The 16,057-nt window shown below is 39.3% G+C and overlaps 1 protein-coding gene across 1 annotated transcript in view; it reads right to left on the bottom strand.

Annotated features, from left to right (window-relative positions):
• dnah5l (dynein, axonemal, heavy chain 5 like) overlaps window positions 1-16,057 on the bottom strand; it is a gene marked incomplete at its 5' end in the record, with an annotated part of 260,289 nt that overhangs the window by 128,232 nt on the left and 116,000 nt on the right. The window contains 4 exons of the mRNA XM_073055303.1: window positions 3,701-3,907; window positions 5,353-5,682; window positions 5,789-5,995; window positions 14,836-15,003. Coding sequence (XP_072911404.1) covers window positions 3,701-3,907; window positions 5,353-5,682; window positions 5,789-5,995; window positions 14,836-15,003 — 912 coding nt within the window. The remainder of the gene's footprint in view (window positions 1-3,700; window positions 3,908-5,352; window positions 5,683-5,788; window positions 5,996-14,835; window positions 15,004-16,057) is intronic.

The following is a 16,057-nucleotide window of genomic DNA, read 5'->3' as shown; positions in this document are numbered from 1 at the left end:
GGGAGTGGGGTTGAGGAGGGGGAAAAAAAGGATCAGCCATGATTGAATAGTGGAACAGACTCGATGGGCCAAATAGCCTAATTCTGTTCTTATGTCTTATGGTCTTATGTTTAAAAGATAAGGATGGCATTATTTGGGAAACTTGTGATGACAGTGATATTATTAGTTCAGTCAAACAGATAAAGGAAGCATATACAAGGCATAGGAAGCTGATATCAATCAAGGCATTTGAGGAACATAGAGGAAGCAAAAAAGAACTTCAACAATAAATTCAATGGTATTGCTGTAGAGAAGGTGCCAAGAATTCCATGAGGACCAGCAAACAGAGATCTTTCCACCATGGATTTAGCTGTGGATAGATTCTGGCTCAGCGTCAAGGATATGGATGAAGAAGTGAAAATACAATCATTAAACCCTCAGGATTGTGTAGGTGGTTGAGTAATCAAATGTTACATGAAGGTGAAAGATGATGCTTGTTTATATGGTAACTACTTTAGAGCATGAGCAGTGAACAAGTGACATGTGTAGGAAATGAAGTGAAAGACAAATACATAAATAGAGATACATGAAAATCTGGGATTTGGAGCAACACATAAAACACAGGAGGAATCCAATTATGGTGGGAAATGGACAGGTGACAGTTTGGCTGAATCACAAACAAAAATACACACAAAATGCTGGAGAAACTCAGCAGGCCAGACAGCATCTATAGGAAAGAGACTGGAAAAAGTTTGCATTGAGACCCATCATCAGGATTGAAAGAATAGGGTTGATATTCATTATAAAAGGAGGAGGGAGAGTTGGAGCAAAAGCTAGTAGATATTACGTGGATCTAGTTGAGGAAGGAAAAATGGGAATGATGGCAGAAGCTGGGTGGAACGTATGAAAGAAACTGGATAGGAAGAATAAAGTTCTGGCTGATCACAAGAAATTGTATAAAAGAAGGATCATTGGAGAAACCAACACAGAGAAGAGAAACCAACACAGAAAAATTGATGAAGTTCTGTAGTGTAAGGAGAGTTGTCAAATGGTACAGCAGGACAAACATGAGTTCTAAATTTGAGTGGAGAAATGGGAGATGGAATTAAAATTTAGACAAGTGTGACATGTTGTATTTTGAGAAGTCAAATGTAGGAGATGTAGTAAATAGTAGGAGCCTTAAGAGTAATGATGCACAGAGTAGTTTAGGATGCGAGGCCATAGCTCTCCAGTGGATAGGATAGTATGGAAGGTATATGGATTTTATGTTTGCATCCATGCACAGGCAGTTGGGATTAGTTTAGATAAGCATTATGACTGGCATTGACCTGCTGGGCCAAAGGCATGGTTCTCCACTGCACTGTTTGATGTTCCACAGTCTATGATCCTATGACTGTATTCCATTCCCATTTCATCCATCTCTGTCACAAATGCTCAGATTGTACACATGCTTCTGAAATGTCCTCTTCTGTTATGAATCACAGCTTCCCCTCTACCATTGCTACTAAACTTCCTGACTGCATTGCATCTCAATTTTCTTTGTCTTTGTTCTCAAGCCTTCCCTCCTGGACAGTACAAGGATAGATTCCCCTAGACACGGAAGATGCTGCAATCTCGAGCGATAGTTGGGAATCTGGAGCAATAGTATCAATAGTTGGGGAAGGGGAAGGGGCTGGAATTGTTGATGTTTCTGGTAAAAATATTGGATCAGGACAGGGGTTTCCCTCATAGTTATCTTCTACCACACAGCCTCTGCATTCAACAGATCATTTTATGCATCTTCTGCCTCCTTCAAAAGGATTCCACCACCATCTTCCCTTTACCTCCCTTTTCAGCATTTTGCAGGGACGATTCCCTTTCTGATTCCATGGACTACTGCCATGTCTTCTTTGTAACTTTATTAATATGTTGAGCCCAAAATAGATCATTAGAAATGTTGACATCCAGGAACTTGAAACTGTTTACCCTTCCCACTTTTGATCCCTCAATGAGGACTGGTGTGTGTTCTCTCGACTTCCCCTTCCTGAAGACCACAATCAATTTTTTGGTCTTACTGATGCTGAGAGCCACATTGATGCTGCAACACTGCTCAACCAGCTGATCTATCTCACTTCTGTACGCCTCCTCATAACCATCCGAAATTCTGCCAACGATAGTTGTGTCCTCAGCAAACTTACAGATGCCACAGCCACAGCCTCCTGAATGTAGAGAGAGTAGACAAATAGGCTATGCACTCATTCTTGAGATGCATCAGTGTTGGTTGTCAGTGAAAAGGAGATATTATTTCCGATCTGCACAAATTGTGGTCTCCAAGTGAGGAAGTCAAGGATCCAGTTGCAGAGGGAGGTACATAGGCCCAGGTTTTGGAGCTTGTTGATTAGAACTGAGAGTATAATTGTGTTGAATGCTGAGCTGTAATCAATACACAGGAGCCTGACATAGGTATTACTATTGTCCCGTGACATATGGCCGAGTGGAGATGCAGTGAGATTGCATCCACTGTAGACCTATAGTGGTGATAGGCAGATTGCTGTGGTCTAGGTCCCAGCTTAGGCAGTAATTGATTTTGGCCATGACTAACCTCTCGAAGCAGTTCATCACCCTAGATGTGAGTTCAAACTGGGCGATAGTCATTGAAGAAGTTCACCCTGCTCTTCCTGAGTATTGATATGATTATCACCTTTTGAAGTAGATGGGAACCTCCAACTGCAGCAGCGAGAGACCGAAGATGTCCCTGAACACTCCTGCCAGTTGGTTGGCACAGGTTTTCAGAGCCCTACCAGGTACTCCATAACAGCAGCTTACCTTATAGCACTTAGGAATGAACACCGAATTTCTGACTTCAGGTAAACTGCTCTTTTACATTGCCCATGATGCTGCTCATGTTCTTGTCTCACTTACTTTCATCTACAGACGTTGCTAATCATCAGTACTCACTCACATTCTCTATGACATAGAACATAGAAATTACAGTACGTTACAAGCCCTTTGGCGCACAATGTTGTGCCGAGCATGTAACCTACTCTAGAGACTGCCTAGAGATTCCCTACCACATAGCTCTCTATTTTTCTAAGCTGCATGTACCTAAGAGGCTCTTAAAAGACCCTATTGTATTCATTTCCACCACCGCTACCACCATTGCATTCCATGCACCCACCAGGCTCTGTGTGAAAATCTCACCCCTGACATCCCCTCAGTACCTGTTTCCAAGCAACTTAAAACTATGCCCGTCATGTTAGCCATTTCAGCCCTGGGAAAAAGCCTCTGGCTATCCACATGATCAATGCCCCTCATCAATTTATACACCTCGTTCAGGTCACCTCTCATTTGTCACCACGCCAAGGAGAAAAGGCCAAGTACACTCAGCCTATTCTCATAAGGTACGCCCTCCAATCTAGGCAACATCGTTGTAAATCTCCTCTGTGCTCTCTCTATAGTATTCACTTCCTTCCTGTAGTGAGGTGACTAGAACTGAACACAGCACTCCAAGTCGCTTATAACCTACATATGGTCTTTTGTCTTCAATCCTCCTCCCCTAGCTCTGCATCGAAAACTATAAAGCCTCCACTACCATTGATGCTAGCTGATTCCTCTTTCTACAGGTGCTATTTCTAATGTTTCTGTTCTTCAATGGACAACAAATACCATGAATGTGTTTATAGATTATATTAATTTCCACAAAGACCCTTCTTTGGGTAGGAAGAAACATATATTGCCTAACCTTGTTTACTGTGGCATCAAACCAGTCCTTGTCCTGTTGATTGGTAAAACGATCTGCAATAACACGAGTACATTCATGCTGAAAGAGAGATACCAAAACATCTGCAGACTGGCACACCTCCGATGTGACATTGAGAATTCCTTGCCAAATACGACTAAGGTCACGGAGATTGAAAATATAGTGAAATTTGGCTGGAGTGGGAAGCATCTGTAAAACAAAACATGTGAATAAAGTAGACGAGAAGATTACATTAGAAAATGACATAATCAAGAATGCGAATAAATGTAATCTATTCTGTTTCTTCATCGTAAGTACACTAATTTGCAAGTGCCCCATTTCAGCAGGCTTTTAATCTGACCATTTCCCAGTTAACAAACATTCACTTAATTAATCTCTGTGATAACAGAAGTTGAAATTAACTTAATTTCTCATTTAAGTAACGTTTCAACTAAAAGGAGGGAATCTGGGTACACAAACATGTAAAAATGTGTGACTTTCTTTTTGATCAGGTTAATGGGAATGAGTCTGTAAATTAAGTAAACCATTTAAAATGCAAAACAAAACTCATTTAGATTGAACAACTCACCAAAATGCTGGAGGAACTCAGCAAGGGGTCAGACAGTATTCATGGAGGGAAATAAACAATTGACTTTTCCAGCCAAAACACTTCATCAGAATGGATTTTGGCATAGCAGAAGAACTAAGGGTTATGGGGAAAGGGCAGGTAGGTGGAGCTGAATCCACAGCCAGATCGGCCATGATCTTATTGAGTGACAGAGAAGGCTTGATAGGCCGTTTGGCCTAAAACTACTTCTATTCTTAAGTTCTTATTTAAGCAATAGCAGTCTCCCATCCCACAACAAAAGTCTACAACCTAATGATATGAGCACTGAACTGTCCATTTTGAGATAAACCAGTTCTTCGGTGTTCTATTCACACTCCCACCAGTCTACCCAGTTTCTCACTCCTCTTGTTCAAAGTAAATATATTATCAAACTACATATACAACTCTGAGATTCATTTTCTTGAGGGCATTCACAGTAAATCCAAGAACCATGACAGAATCAATGAAAATTTGCTCCCAGCAGGTTGGACAAATGACAAATGTGCAAAGGACAACAGACTTTGCAAATACAAAAGAAAACAAGTAAATAAATAAACAAACAATAAATATTGAGACATGAGATGAATAAGACCATTTCCATCCTCCACTCTGCAAACTCTGGTTCCATCTGCTCATCATTGTTGAGAGAACAAACCTAGACTACCTTCATGAACCACTGTATTCATTTGTTGAAGAAACTCCCACTGCAGCAGATTTCTGGAATTCTAACTCAATGATGAAGAAGATCAGCTAAAGATACAAAAGCCTGAAAGCGCATACCATCAGACTCATAGACAGCTTTCACCCCTCTGTTTTCAGACTCTTGAACAGTAAGATGGACTCTTGACCTCACAATCCACCTCATTGCAATCTTTCACTTTATTGTTTACCTGCACTGTCCTTTCTATATTTTGATATTGTTTTACCTTGTTCTACCTCAATGCACTGTGTAGTGATTTTATCTGCATGAACAGTATGCAAGACAAGCTCTTCACTGTATCTTGGTGCAATTAACGATAATAAACTAATACCAATACCAATATCGTACCTTAATCTTGGTAGCTTGCCACAATTTGCGAGTGGTTGATACTAAAGCTGAGGCTAGTTTGCAAACCTCTTCAGGAAAACCACGCTGCTCACAAAAATAGCCACTTGCAATGGTTCTGAAGATCTTATCAATGGATGCATTTGATGGTAGTGTACAGTTATAAATTGTGAATTGTCTCTTGAGACGTTGAGGGATGTCATTTCTGCCACCGCCAGGGTGGATCATGGCAGCAACAAACTGTACATCAACAATGCTGGTGAACTCTCCAGGTTTTTCCAGGTTGTAGAAGCCCTTCTGCTCCATTAGCTGCCGGACAATCTCATTGGTTATCTGTTTAATGAGAAGAGATTTATATTAAGCAAGCTAATGCACAAAGTGCATGAAAGCAGATTTTTTGAAAAAAAGCATCAACAACTGAATTAACGAACACATTTACCTGATCACCCCATTCATTGATCACAGGCATGTTAATGTCATCAATAAACACAGTCATTTTTTTACCACTGGGTGGACCATATGTACTACCCATGCGTTTATCCACGTAACTTTCAATAGTCCTTTGGAACATATTTGGCAGAGTGGCAGAGGAGAAGTTCAAACTTTTGGTTGCATGGACTTCAGGATTATACTTGCTCATATAGCCCTGAAAATGAATATCAGAAATGCAAATTAATGATTCAAATATAATCCAAAAAAATGACATTCATCAATAAATGTACTAAGAAATTCTAGTACAACCAAATGGGTGCAGCTGCTGGGCATCAAGGCTTTGAGAGCAAATGACCAGGCTTTACACAGTTTCAAAGCTGGAAGCCAAAGATTAACAGCCATAGGCACAACTGTGGCCAGAGATGAATGGACATCAGGGCTCAAAATCTTAGTATGTGAGGCAGTGGAGGCTGGGTCAGGACCTGCAACTGAGCATACAGGAGCTGGGGATATTAGGGAGCATCAACTCTGCATGCAAGTGTGAGAGTATCAGTGAATCAGGATCTAGGACAGGTAGTTTGTGGTGAATGGTAAAGTAAGGGCAGCAGATCATAGGCCTAGTAATGGGGGCATGTTAGACCATCACCATAATAAGGGTCTGGATATGAGACCAATCATGAATCTAGGAAATGCACTAAGCCAGAAAACAATGTTGCATTTTGAGTGGCCATCAATAAACATCTCCCAGATAATGCTGTCCAAAAGGAGAAATTTTCAGGGAATGGCAACACATTACGTGCACCTGATATGAAAATTACATCAGTCACAACTGTGACTAATGCCACAAAGCAGCCGTGAATTTCCAGAGAAAGCACAACAACACTGAAATGGTCACTCCAAAATAAATGGGTTATAGCAGGACAATGCTGATATCGCAGTGCCACAAACTTCTAACCATGGTAAATTTATCTCTAATTTCAGATTATGCCTCCTGCTAACAAGGAGAAGCAGTTTTTCTTCACATCAGCTGGTCTCCTTAATACTGTGAAACCTTTGCTCAAATCACTCTCAGCCTAAATTCTAGAAAACCACAATCAAAATTTGGTTTGGGATCTTTTTTCCTTGGAGTTCAGTCAACTAAATCAATAACAAACCTCCTCCAAAGTCAACATATCCTTCTTAAGGTTGGTCTCCTTGCTGTTCATAGTAATCCAAGTATTGTTCAACCAGCTAACCAATACGTTCTGTTTGTCTTTTTTTTTTAACTTTCAGTATTTATCATTGACAAGTTAACAATCTAATCATGTGGATCCCAAACTTCCTTTGGAGCTGTGTTTTTTTATATATGTTTTTCATTTATTCATTTATTTAATTTAAAGATAAAGGATGGTAACAGGTCCTTCCTGCCCAACGGGCCTGTGCTGCCCAATTACATCCATGTGACCAATTAATCTGCTGATTCATACGTCCTTGGAATTGGGATGAAACAGTAGTACCCAGAGAGAACCCACATGGCCGCAAGGAGACCACACAAACTCCTCAGAGACAGCAGCAGTTTTGAACCCAGGTCAGTGGCACTGTAATAGTATTACACTAACCACTCTGCTACTGTGTCACCCTCCATCTTGGGAGATATTAGTGTTATCCTATTTTGATATAAAATTATCACCACTTGGCCCCAGATTGCTGGTTTTTCTCATTTGCTTACTGAATTCTCCTTGTAAGTTAATGTTTTAAAATCCAATAATTTAGAAAGTTAAAGAGTGATTTAATTGGTTTCTAAAATATTAAGCTCACACAGGCTATAAACCAAGAGCAATTAAACTATTGCAGTGTCATTTATTAAGGTATAGTGTAACTGATGGCCAGGTCACCAGGTGAATGCTCCTGCTTTTATATTAACCCAAGATCAAATGAGTTTTTTTAAATTTATCAAGTAAAGGATAGAAGTTACAACAGTGTTAACTGAGGAAGTGCAATACTGCGTTCATTACTCACTCAATACAGCACTGAAGAATCAACCTAAACAATATATTTAAGTCACAGAGAGCCCATCAACTGCAGAGTATAGTGTGGTAACATTGAGTCAGTTTGACACCTAATTAACTATAAACTGGAATAAGTAAACAAGAAGATAATGACTAATAAACAAACTGATTTGGAGTGTGTTTGATTTTTTCCCCAACCCCCCACTTCCTGGGCTAAGCAAGACAGAGCTAGTGACCACCTGAAGTGCAATCTATGCAATGTGAAGTGAGCATTTCTGGATTTATCAGTCTTGCCTGGATGTTCCCCAGTTACAGATTCACAAATACATTGCCAAAGTCAGAAACAGAGAGCAAAAGCAATTGCTCGCCAGCAGTAATATTGTGGAACAGCCTTACAGAACTTTAATACTATATAAATGTATTGATGGAGGGCAGAGCTTAGGACGATTGTGCCTAACAGTGACTCCTTTACTTGCTTCTTCAGAAACAGCTCTATTTCTATCTTTAGTATCTCCTTTTTTTCCTTTTCAAGGTTCTTTTGAAGACCCTGACCTGGAGTTAAATGCTGACTTCGGTTCTTTGTGGGAACGGGACCCACTCTCAGGGCCTTATGACCGGCCACTTTTCGATATGCCAAGGACATGGCCTAGAAGTCTAGCGTGCCTTCAGGGTGTTGGATTTTCGTGGCTCTGGAGCCAGGAAGGTCGGTGCAACCTGTGACGAGATCCTAAGGTTTATTCAATATGGAATGTGCCTTTACACTGATCCAGAGAGAGAGAGAGAGAGCACTGAACAGCTTGTGAGTTGCTATGGTTACAGTAGGGCAGAGCTATATAATGGGCAGCTGTCGTTCGGCATGTTTGAGATATATACAAGGTCAGCTGGCTTTTCAGACAGACATACAGAAGACACACAGAAGAAATAGACACTGGATGAGCCTTGAGTGCCCACGAAAGTGTGGGTTTTGCTTGCAGTGTGGAAAAGGGGTGACCGGTGGAAGGCTATCAGTGTGGTTAACCTTTGCCTAGGTTGATAGCTTTACCACATGAAGACGGTACTCTTTTGTGTGATCAGTCATTGACTTTAACAGGACTTCAGAGGACAACTTAGGAAGAATCAACGGCATCGGCTTACTTAGAGAACAAATCACCTCTCTCTCCTAAATCTACTCAACTCAATATCACACACTGAACTGATTCCATTCCTATACCATCGTAAGACTGTATCATTTACCACCTGAGCTTTAAGAAGTTTGGGGTTTATATTTACACCCTTATATGTGCATAAACTCTGCTAACCTGTTTGATTTATCTGTTTTTATATTACTATAGTACAAGGTTCCACACGGAAGGTTAGTTAGGAAGGTTCAATCGTTAGGTATTAATATTGAAGTAGTAAAATGGATTCAACAGTGGCTGGATGGAAGATGCCAGAGAGTAGTGGTGGATAACTGTTGGTCAGGCTGGAGGCCGGTGACTAGTGGTGTGCCTCAGGGATCTGTACTGGGTCCAATGTTGATTGTCATATACATTAATGATCTGGATGATGGGGTGGTAAATTGGATTAGTAAGTATGCAGATGATACTAAGGTAGGTGGCGTTGTGGATAATGAAGTAGGTTTTCAAAGTTTGCAGAGAGATTTAGGCCAGTTAGAAGAGTGGGCTGAGCGATGGCAGATGGAGTTTAATGATGATAAGTGTGGGGTGCTACATTTTGGTAGGAATAATCCAAATAGGACATACATGGTAAATAGTAGGGCATTGAAGAATGCAGTAGAACAGAGTGATATAGTAATAATGGTGCATAGTTCCCTGAAGGTGGAATCTCATGTAGATAGGGTGGTGAAGAAAGCTTTTGACATGTTGGCCTTTATAAATCAGAGCATTGAGTATAGGAGTTGGGATGTAATGTTAAAATTGTACAAGGCATTGGTAAGGCCAAATTTGGAGTATTGTGTGCAGTTCTGGTCACCGAATTATAGGAAAGATGTCAACAAAATAGAGAGAGTACAGAGAAGATTTACTAGAGTGTTACCTGGGTTTCAGCACCTAAGTTACAGGGAAAGATTGAACAGGTTAGGTCTTTATTCTTTGGAACGTAGAAGGTTGAGGAGGTACTTGATAGAGGTATTTAAAATGATGAGGGGGATAGATAGAGTTGACGTGGATAGGCTCTTTCCATTGAGAGTAGGGGAGATTCAAACAAGAGGACATGAGTTGAGAGTTAGGGGGCAAAAGTTTAAGGGTAACATGAGGGGGAATTTCTTTACTCAGAGAGTGGTAGCTGTGTGGAACGAGCTTCCAGTAGAAGTGGTAGAGGCAGGTTCGGTATTGTCATTTAAAGCAAAATTGGATAGATATATGGACAGGAAAGGAATGGAGGGTTATGCGCTGAGTGCAGGCCAGTGGGACTAGGTGAGAGTAAGCGTTCGGCACAGACTAGAAGGGCCGAGATGGCCTGTTTCCGTGCTGTAATTGTTATATGGTTATATTACGTAGATACTAATAGTGTTTTGTTTGTAGCAAAACCAGACTCCAGGTGTGTTCCATTTCTGCTGGTTCTTTTAACCCGTTATGGGGTATGTAACACTGCAGAAAACTAGTGTGTCATGGGAGTACACAGAAGACTGAAAGCAGTGAGCTGGCTGCTGGCTGTGCACCCAGAGACCCGAGATCTTTGGGCACAGAGCTCGGAAAAAGTGACACAACAGACTTTTAACACCATAAAACGGCAAGTTGTTTTATTATGTCTCCCCTCTTGCTGTGAAATGGAGATACCTCTTTTTCCCTTATTAGGGAGGGAGAGAGCCTGGGGTATGTCGAATACCAGGTGAACTAGTAATCTTTGGGGTACTGCAAGTCTGTGTCTTTACCGATAATTTGCTGCATGCTTGAGTGCTCGGTGGGAGGTGCCGCTGATTGTTTTGCTGGTGGGGGGGGGGGGGTCATTGCTTTGCTGCTCCTTATACATGGGAAGTTGGGGGGTGCTTTGGGGTTCTATCATTTAACTGTCATTCATTCTTTGGGGCACTCCTCTGGTTTCGTGGATGTTTGCAAAGAAGAAGAATTTCGGAATGTATACTGTATACATTGACATTAAATGTATCTATTGAATAAACCTATTGAATTGTATCTTTAAGACTAAAGGCTTCAAAATACCTAAATGATGAGAGATTCAAGAACCTGTAAAATCATTCAACACTATTCAGTGCTGTGGATAACAAAGAAGGTTGTCCAAGTTCATATGAAATGGAAAGTTGAGTGGAGCAGTGACATATGGAATTTAATCCCAATAAGTGTGAGGAGATGCATTTTGGGAAGCCAAGTAGAGTAGGACATAGACTGTTAATCTGGGAGTAGAATATAAAAATTGGGAGATTATGTTACGACTGCTTAGACCACACTTGTGTGTATCCCTAATTAGTATAATATAAGAAGAATGTGACATTGGAGAGAGAACTTCACTACAGCACCGTCTGGGATGGACAGCTACACATATGGGGAGAGATTAGATAGTTGGGTTGTTTTCCCTAGAGCAAAGTAGGCCAAGGATTGATCAGACTATATAAAAGACTAGCTTTATTTGCCATGAGCACATTGAAACATCAAAAGATACAGTGAAACGTATCATTTGCGCTAGCAGCCAACACAGTCTGTTAATATGCTGGGGGCAGCCTGCATGTGCGGGCATGCCTCAGGTGCCAACACAGCATGTCCACAACTTACTAACCCTAACCCTTATGTGTTTGGAACATGGGAGGAAACTGGAGCAAATCAAAAGCAAATCAAAAGCAAATCAAAAACACCCAAACACTGATCCCTTCTATCTACACCATGTCTATATCCCTCCATCTTCCTTACATCCATGTGCCTATCCAAACGTCTCTTAAAAGTCTTTGATGTATTTGCCTCTACCACCATACCAGGCAGCACATTCCAAGCATCAATGACTGAATAAAAAATTTACCCCTCACATCCCCCTTTCACCTTCAGTGCATGCCCTCTGGTATTAGACATTTCAACCCTGGGAAACAGATACTCCCTGTCTACTCTATCTATACCTCTCATAATCTTGTAAAATACTCTATCAGATCTCCTCTCAGCCTCTGGTGCACTCCAGGGAAAACAACCCAAGTTTGTACAGCCTCATGTGCTAGCACCTGCCCTCTAAACCAGGCAGTATCCTGGTAAACCTCTTCTGCACCCTCTCCAAAGCCTCAACATCCTTCCTATAGTGGGGCAACCAGAACTGTAAGCTATACTCCAGATGTGGCCTAACCAAAATTTTATAAAGTTTAAATGTAATCTCCTGACTTTTGAACTCAATGCCTCGACTAATAAAGGCAACCATTCCATAAGCCTTCCTAACCATGTAGCCACTTTCAAGGAACTATGAACTTGGATCCCCAAGATCTCTCTGCTCAGCAACATTCTTCAGGACCTTGCCCTTAAGAGTGTACTTCCTGTCTCCTTGCATTTGGCCTACCGAAGTGCAATGCCTCACATTTATCTGGGTTAAACTCCATCTGCCATTTCTCAGTGCACATCTGCAACTCCACCAATATTGGTATCATCCTCAAATTTATGAATTCACCCATCTTTATTTTCATCCAGATCATTTATATATATCACAAACAGCAGAGGTCCCAGCACAGATCCCTGCTGAACTCTACTAATTACAAACCTCCAGCTCAAATGAGTGCCATCAACCACTACCCTCTGTCTTCTATGTGCAAGCCTGTTCTGAACCCAAACAGCCAATTTTCTGCGGACCCCATGCATCTTAATCTTCTGGATTAAGTCCCCCATGAGGGACTTCGTCAACGCCTTACTAAAATCCATGTAGACAACACCCACTGTCCTACCCTCATCGATCTCTCTCATCACCTTGTAAAAAAACTCAATCAGGTTGGTAAGGCATGACCAGTTACACACAAAGCCATGCTGGCTCTCCCTAATTAGACCATAGATTTCCGAAGAAACCCTAAGAATTGTTTCCAGCAATTTCCCTACAACTGACATAAGATTCACCAGTCTGTATAGTTCCTAGGATTGCCCCTTATTTCATTCTTACATAAAGGTACAACATTAACTCCTTGCCAGTCCTCTGGGACCTTGCCTGTGGTTAGAGAAGGCACAAAGGCACTGGTCGAGGGCCCAGCAATTTCATCTCCTACCTCCTTCAATAACCTGGGTAAATCCATCAGGCCCTGAGGATTTATCCACCTTAATACTCATTAGGAGGCTCAGTACTTCCTTCTCCTTGACCTCTAAACAACCTAGTGTATTTATACACTCAACACCGAGCTCCTGGTCCTCCACATCAATTTCCTTGATAAATACTGAAGCAAAGTACTCATTAAGTACCTCACTCATATTCGCTACATCCAAGCAAATGCTCTCCCCTTCAGCCTTGGGTGGTCCCACCCTCTCCCTAGTTGTCCTTTTACTCGATATATGTACAGAATGCCTTGAAATTCACCTTAATCCTGCTTGCTAAGGACTTTTCATGGCCCCTCCTGGCTTTCCTAATTCCCTTCTTTAGTTCTTGTCTGGCTTCTTTATACTCCTCATGAGCTTTGTTTGATCCCGACTTTCCAAGCTTTACATACTTTTCTCTTTTCTTCTTGACTAAATTCATCATCTCTCTGGATATCCAAGGTTGTCTTATATTTCTATCCCTGTCCTTCCTTCTAATTTGAAAATTAGAATCTTTTTCAATCCTTTTATTATTATTATTAATATCAGAATAATAAGATTGATACATAGATAATGGGATTACAAACACACACATTTCAACTGAACATGAAAGAATACATAAGCAATAGTTACAGTATAAATGAGTCTTCCCAAATCATGGACGATACAAGTAACAAATAAACAAGGCAAACCTAGGTATATCATAATATATATTTAAAAAAACAGAAAAAAGAAAAAAAAATTATGCAAGAAAAACTAATCTAACAATCTAATAACTAATAAGGAAAAAATGAAAAAAGAAAAAAGGGAAAAATAAAATTTTTTAAAAAAGGTTGTTTATAATATCTAACAAAAATACAAAATCATCAGTGTCGTCAACTCCGATCCTCTCAACATATGTAAAATCGAAACTGGAAAAACAAATAGGCTTGGAACAGGGTCATATTACATCATATGAGAATATTGAATAAATGGTCTCTTAATCTTTTCAAATTTAATAGAAGTATCAAATACAACACTTCTAATTTTTTCTAAATTTAGACATAACATAGTTTGTCATAGTTTAACATAGACATAACATAGTATTGGACAGTCAATATCCGATATTTGATATGTTGGTTAAAGGATTGGGATTTATCTTTTAGCCCTCATTGGGTGAACCTGGAAATTAAATCTGTACAAGGATTTTCATTGGGTTCTGTTTTAGGGTCTTCTCTTCCCTTTGCTCTTTCTAAATTGCAGAAACGAATTGACAATCCGATAGTTAAACATACTTTACGTATATGGTTTCAATTTCGGAAATTTTTTGGGTTGACTCAGTTTGTTTTAAATATTCCTATTGTATCCAATTGCTTCTATTATAGACCAAGCTTACTCAGCTTGGAAGACTAAAGGATTACTATGATTTTCCGATTTATTTTTGGATAATTGTTTTATGTCTTTTGAACAATTATCTAATAAATATAATTTGCCTAGATTTCATTTTTTTAGATATTTACAGATTAGGAATTTCTTAAATACTGTACTTCCTACCTTTCCAAATCTTGTGTCTTCAGGTATTTTGGAGAATTTGTTTGAACTAAATCCTTCTCAGAAAGGGCTAATATCAAAACTCTACAATATAATTATGAAGATACGTTCAGAGCCCTTCTATAAGATTAAAAATGATTAGGAAAGAGAACTTAACCTTACTATCCCTATTGAGAATTGGGATGAAAATTAGAATCTAGTGAACTTAAATCTCTCATACTAATTATATTAACCTTGTAAATAAGTGGATTCCATTGGCAAATATAAACTTCTTTTTATAGCATTTACCTAATGTTTTATTGTTCTTATTTTATTTGTGTTAAGATTCAATATCATACCTTTATCATAACAGTCTTGGCTGTTCCCTGTTCACCAATGAGCAATACAGCCTTTTCCTGTTTCATCACCGTGTGCATGAGAAAGTCGGTGCAAATATTGTCCACATTTGGTACAAGTATTGATAAATAGTCTGGGACTGAGTCCGATGGGTATGTATATTCAGGCACCTGAAATTGGGAAGTTAAGGAGTTCATTCATCTTTACTCCCATTTACAATGCAGGTATAATGTTAAATTTCAACTCTTCTCAATATTCTGAACTGCAAATTTGAATCAGAAAGTTTTAATGAAAGTAAAAAAAATACATCTAATTTGGATCAACCATAAGATTCTACTTGAAGCCAAAAAGGTCAGATTTCCATCACTCAGATACTAAGGAAACCAAGAATTCCTCTACATATCAACCTTCACAATTTGTAGCATTTACTTATACTTTAAAAATAAAAAATAGCAGTCTTCAAAATTATAATCAGTAAAATGCTTCATAAAGTTAAATTATAAGAATCAGCTTCATATTAAAGGGCATAGTGCAACTGAAATAATTTAAAAACCTGACAGTGCGGTAGTTTCCAAAGGGAATATTTTGTCATTTACATCTCACTATACAAAAGCTGTTATGACAGTGTTATTAGCACATAACTCTTCAATGCAGAATTCATTACATGCACAATTAATTTATTCTAACAAAAACCTAGTAGCATTAAATATTATGTTGCTAAATGACTATCTTATATTGCATATGTTTGTATGCATGAAAATAAATTTTATTTTGATTATTTTGCAAATTGCAAATTCCTTGGACAGTTAAGATAAAATTATTCAGCTGTTGAGGCAAAGATATCACAAATTAAATCATGCAGATATATGCCTCCATCTGATCTATATCACTGTTACCCATTTAAACTGTCACACTTCTGGAGTAGAATCCAAAAACTTCTAATTTAATAGGCTTTCAAAGAAGTTTTCTGTCACATGATTACATTGCATTATTGTAAAGAAATAATATAAGTAACTTGAGAATGTTAAGCAAAACTGGAGAAAAGGGCAAAGTGTATAAAACATTTGATAAAATGTTAAAGAAAAGATTAGCATAGAAGGGGACAGGGAAATGTTTATGGTAGTTACTTGGTTACTAGCACTTCTCGAACCACTTTTTGCCCAGGTAGGTACACATCAATCACAGTAAGAATGAAACAAAAATTTATTAAGGACTCACAAACAC

Source organism: Hemitrygon akajei, chromosome 8 (genome assembly GCF_048418815.1).
Source record: "Hemitrygon akajei chromosome 8, sHemAka1.3, whole genome shotgun sequence".
NCBI classification, from domain to species: Eukaryota; Metazoa; Chordata; class Chondrichthyes; order Myliobatiformes; family Dasyatidae; genus Hemitrygon; species Hemitrygon akajei.
This window is presented reverse-complemented; position numbering and strand designations above follow the sequence as displayed.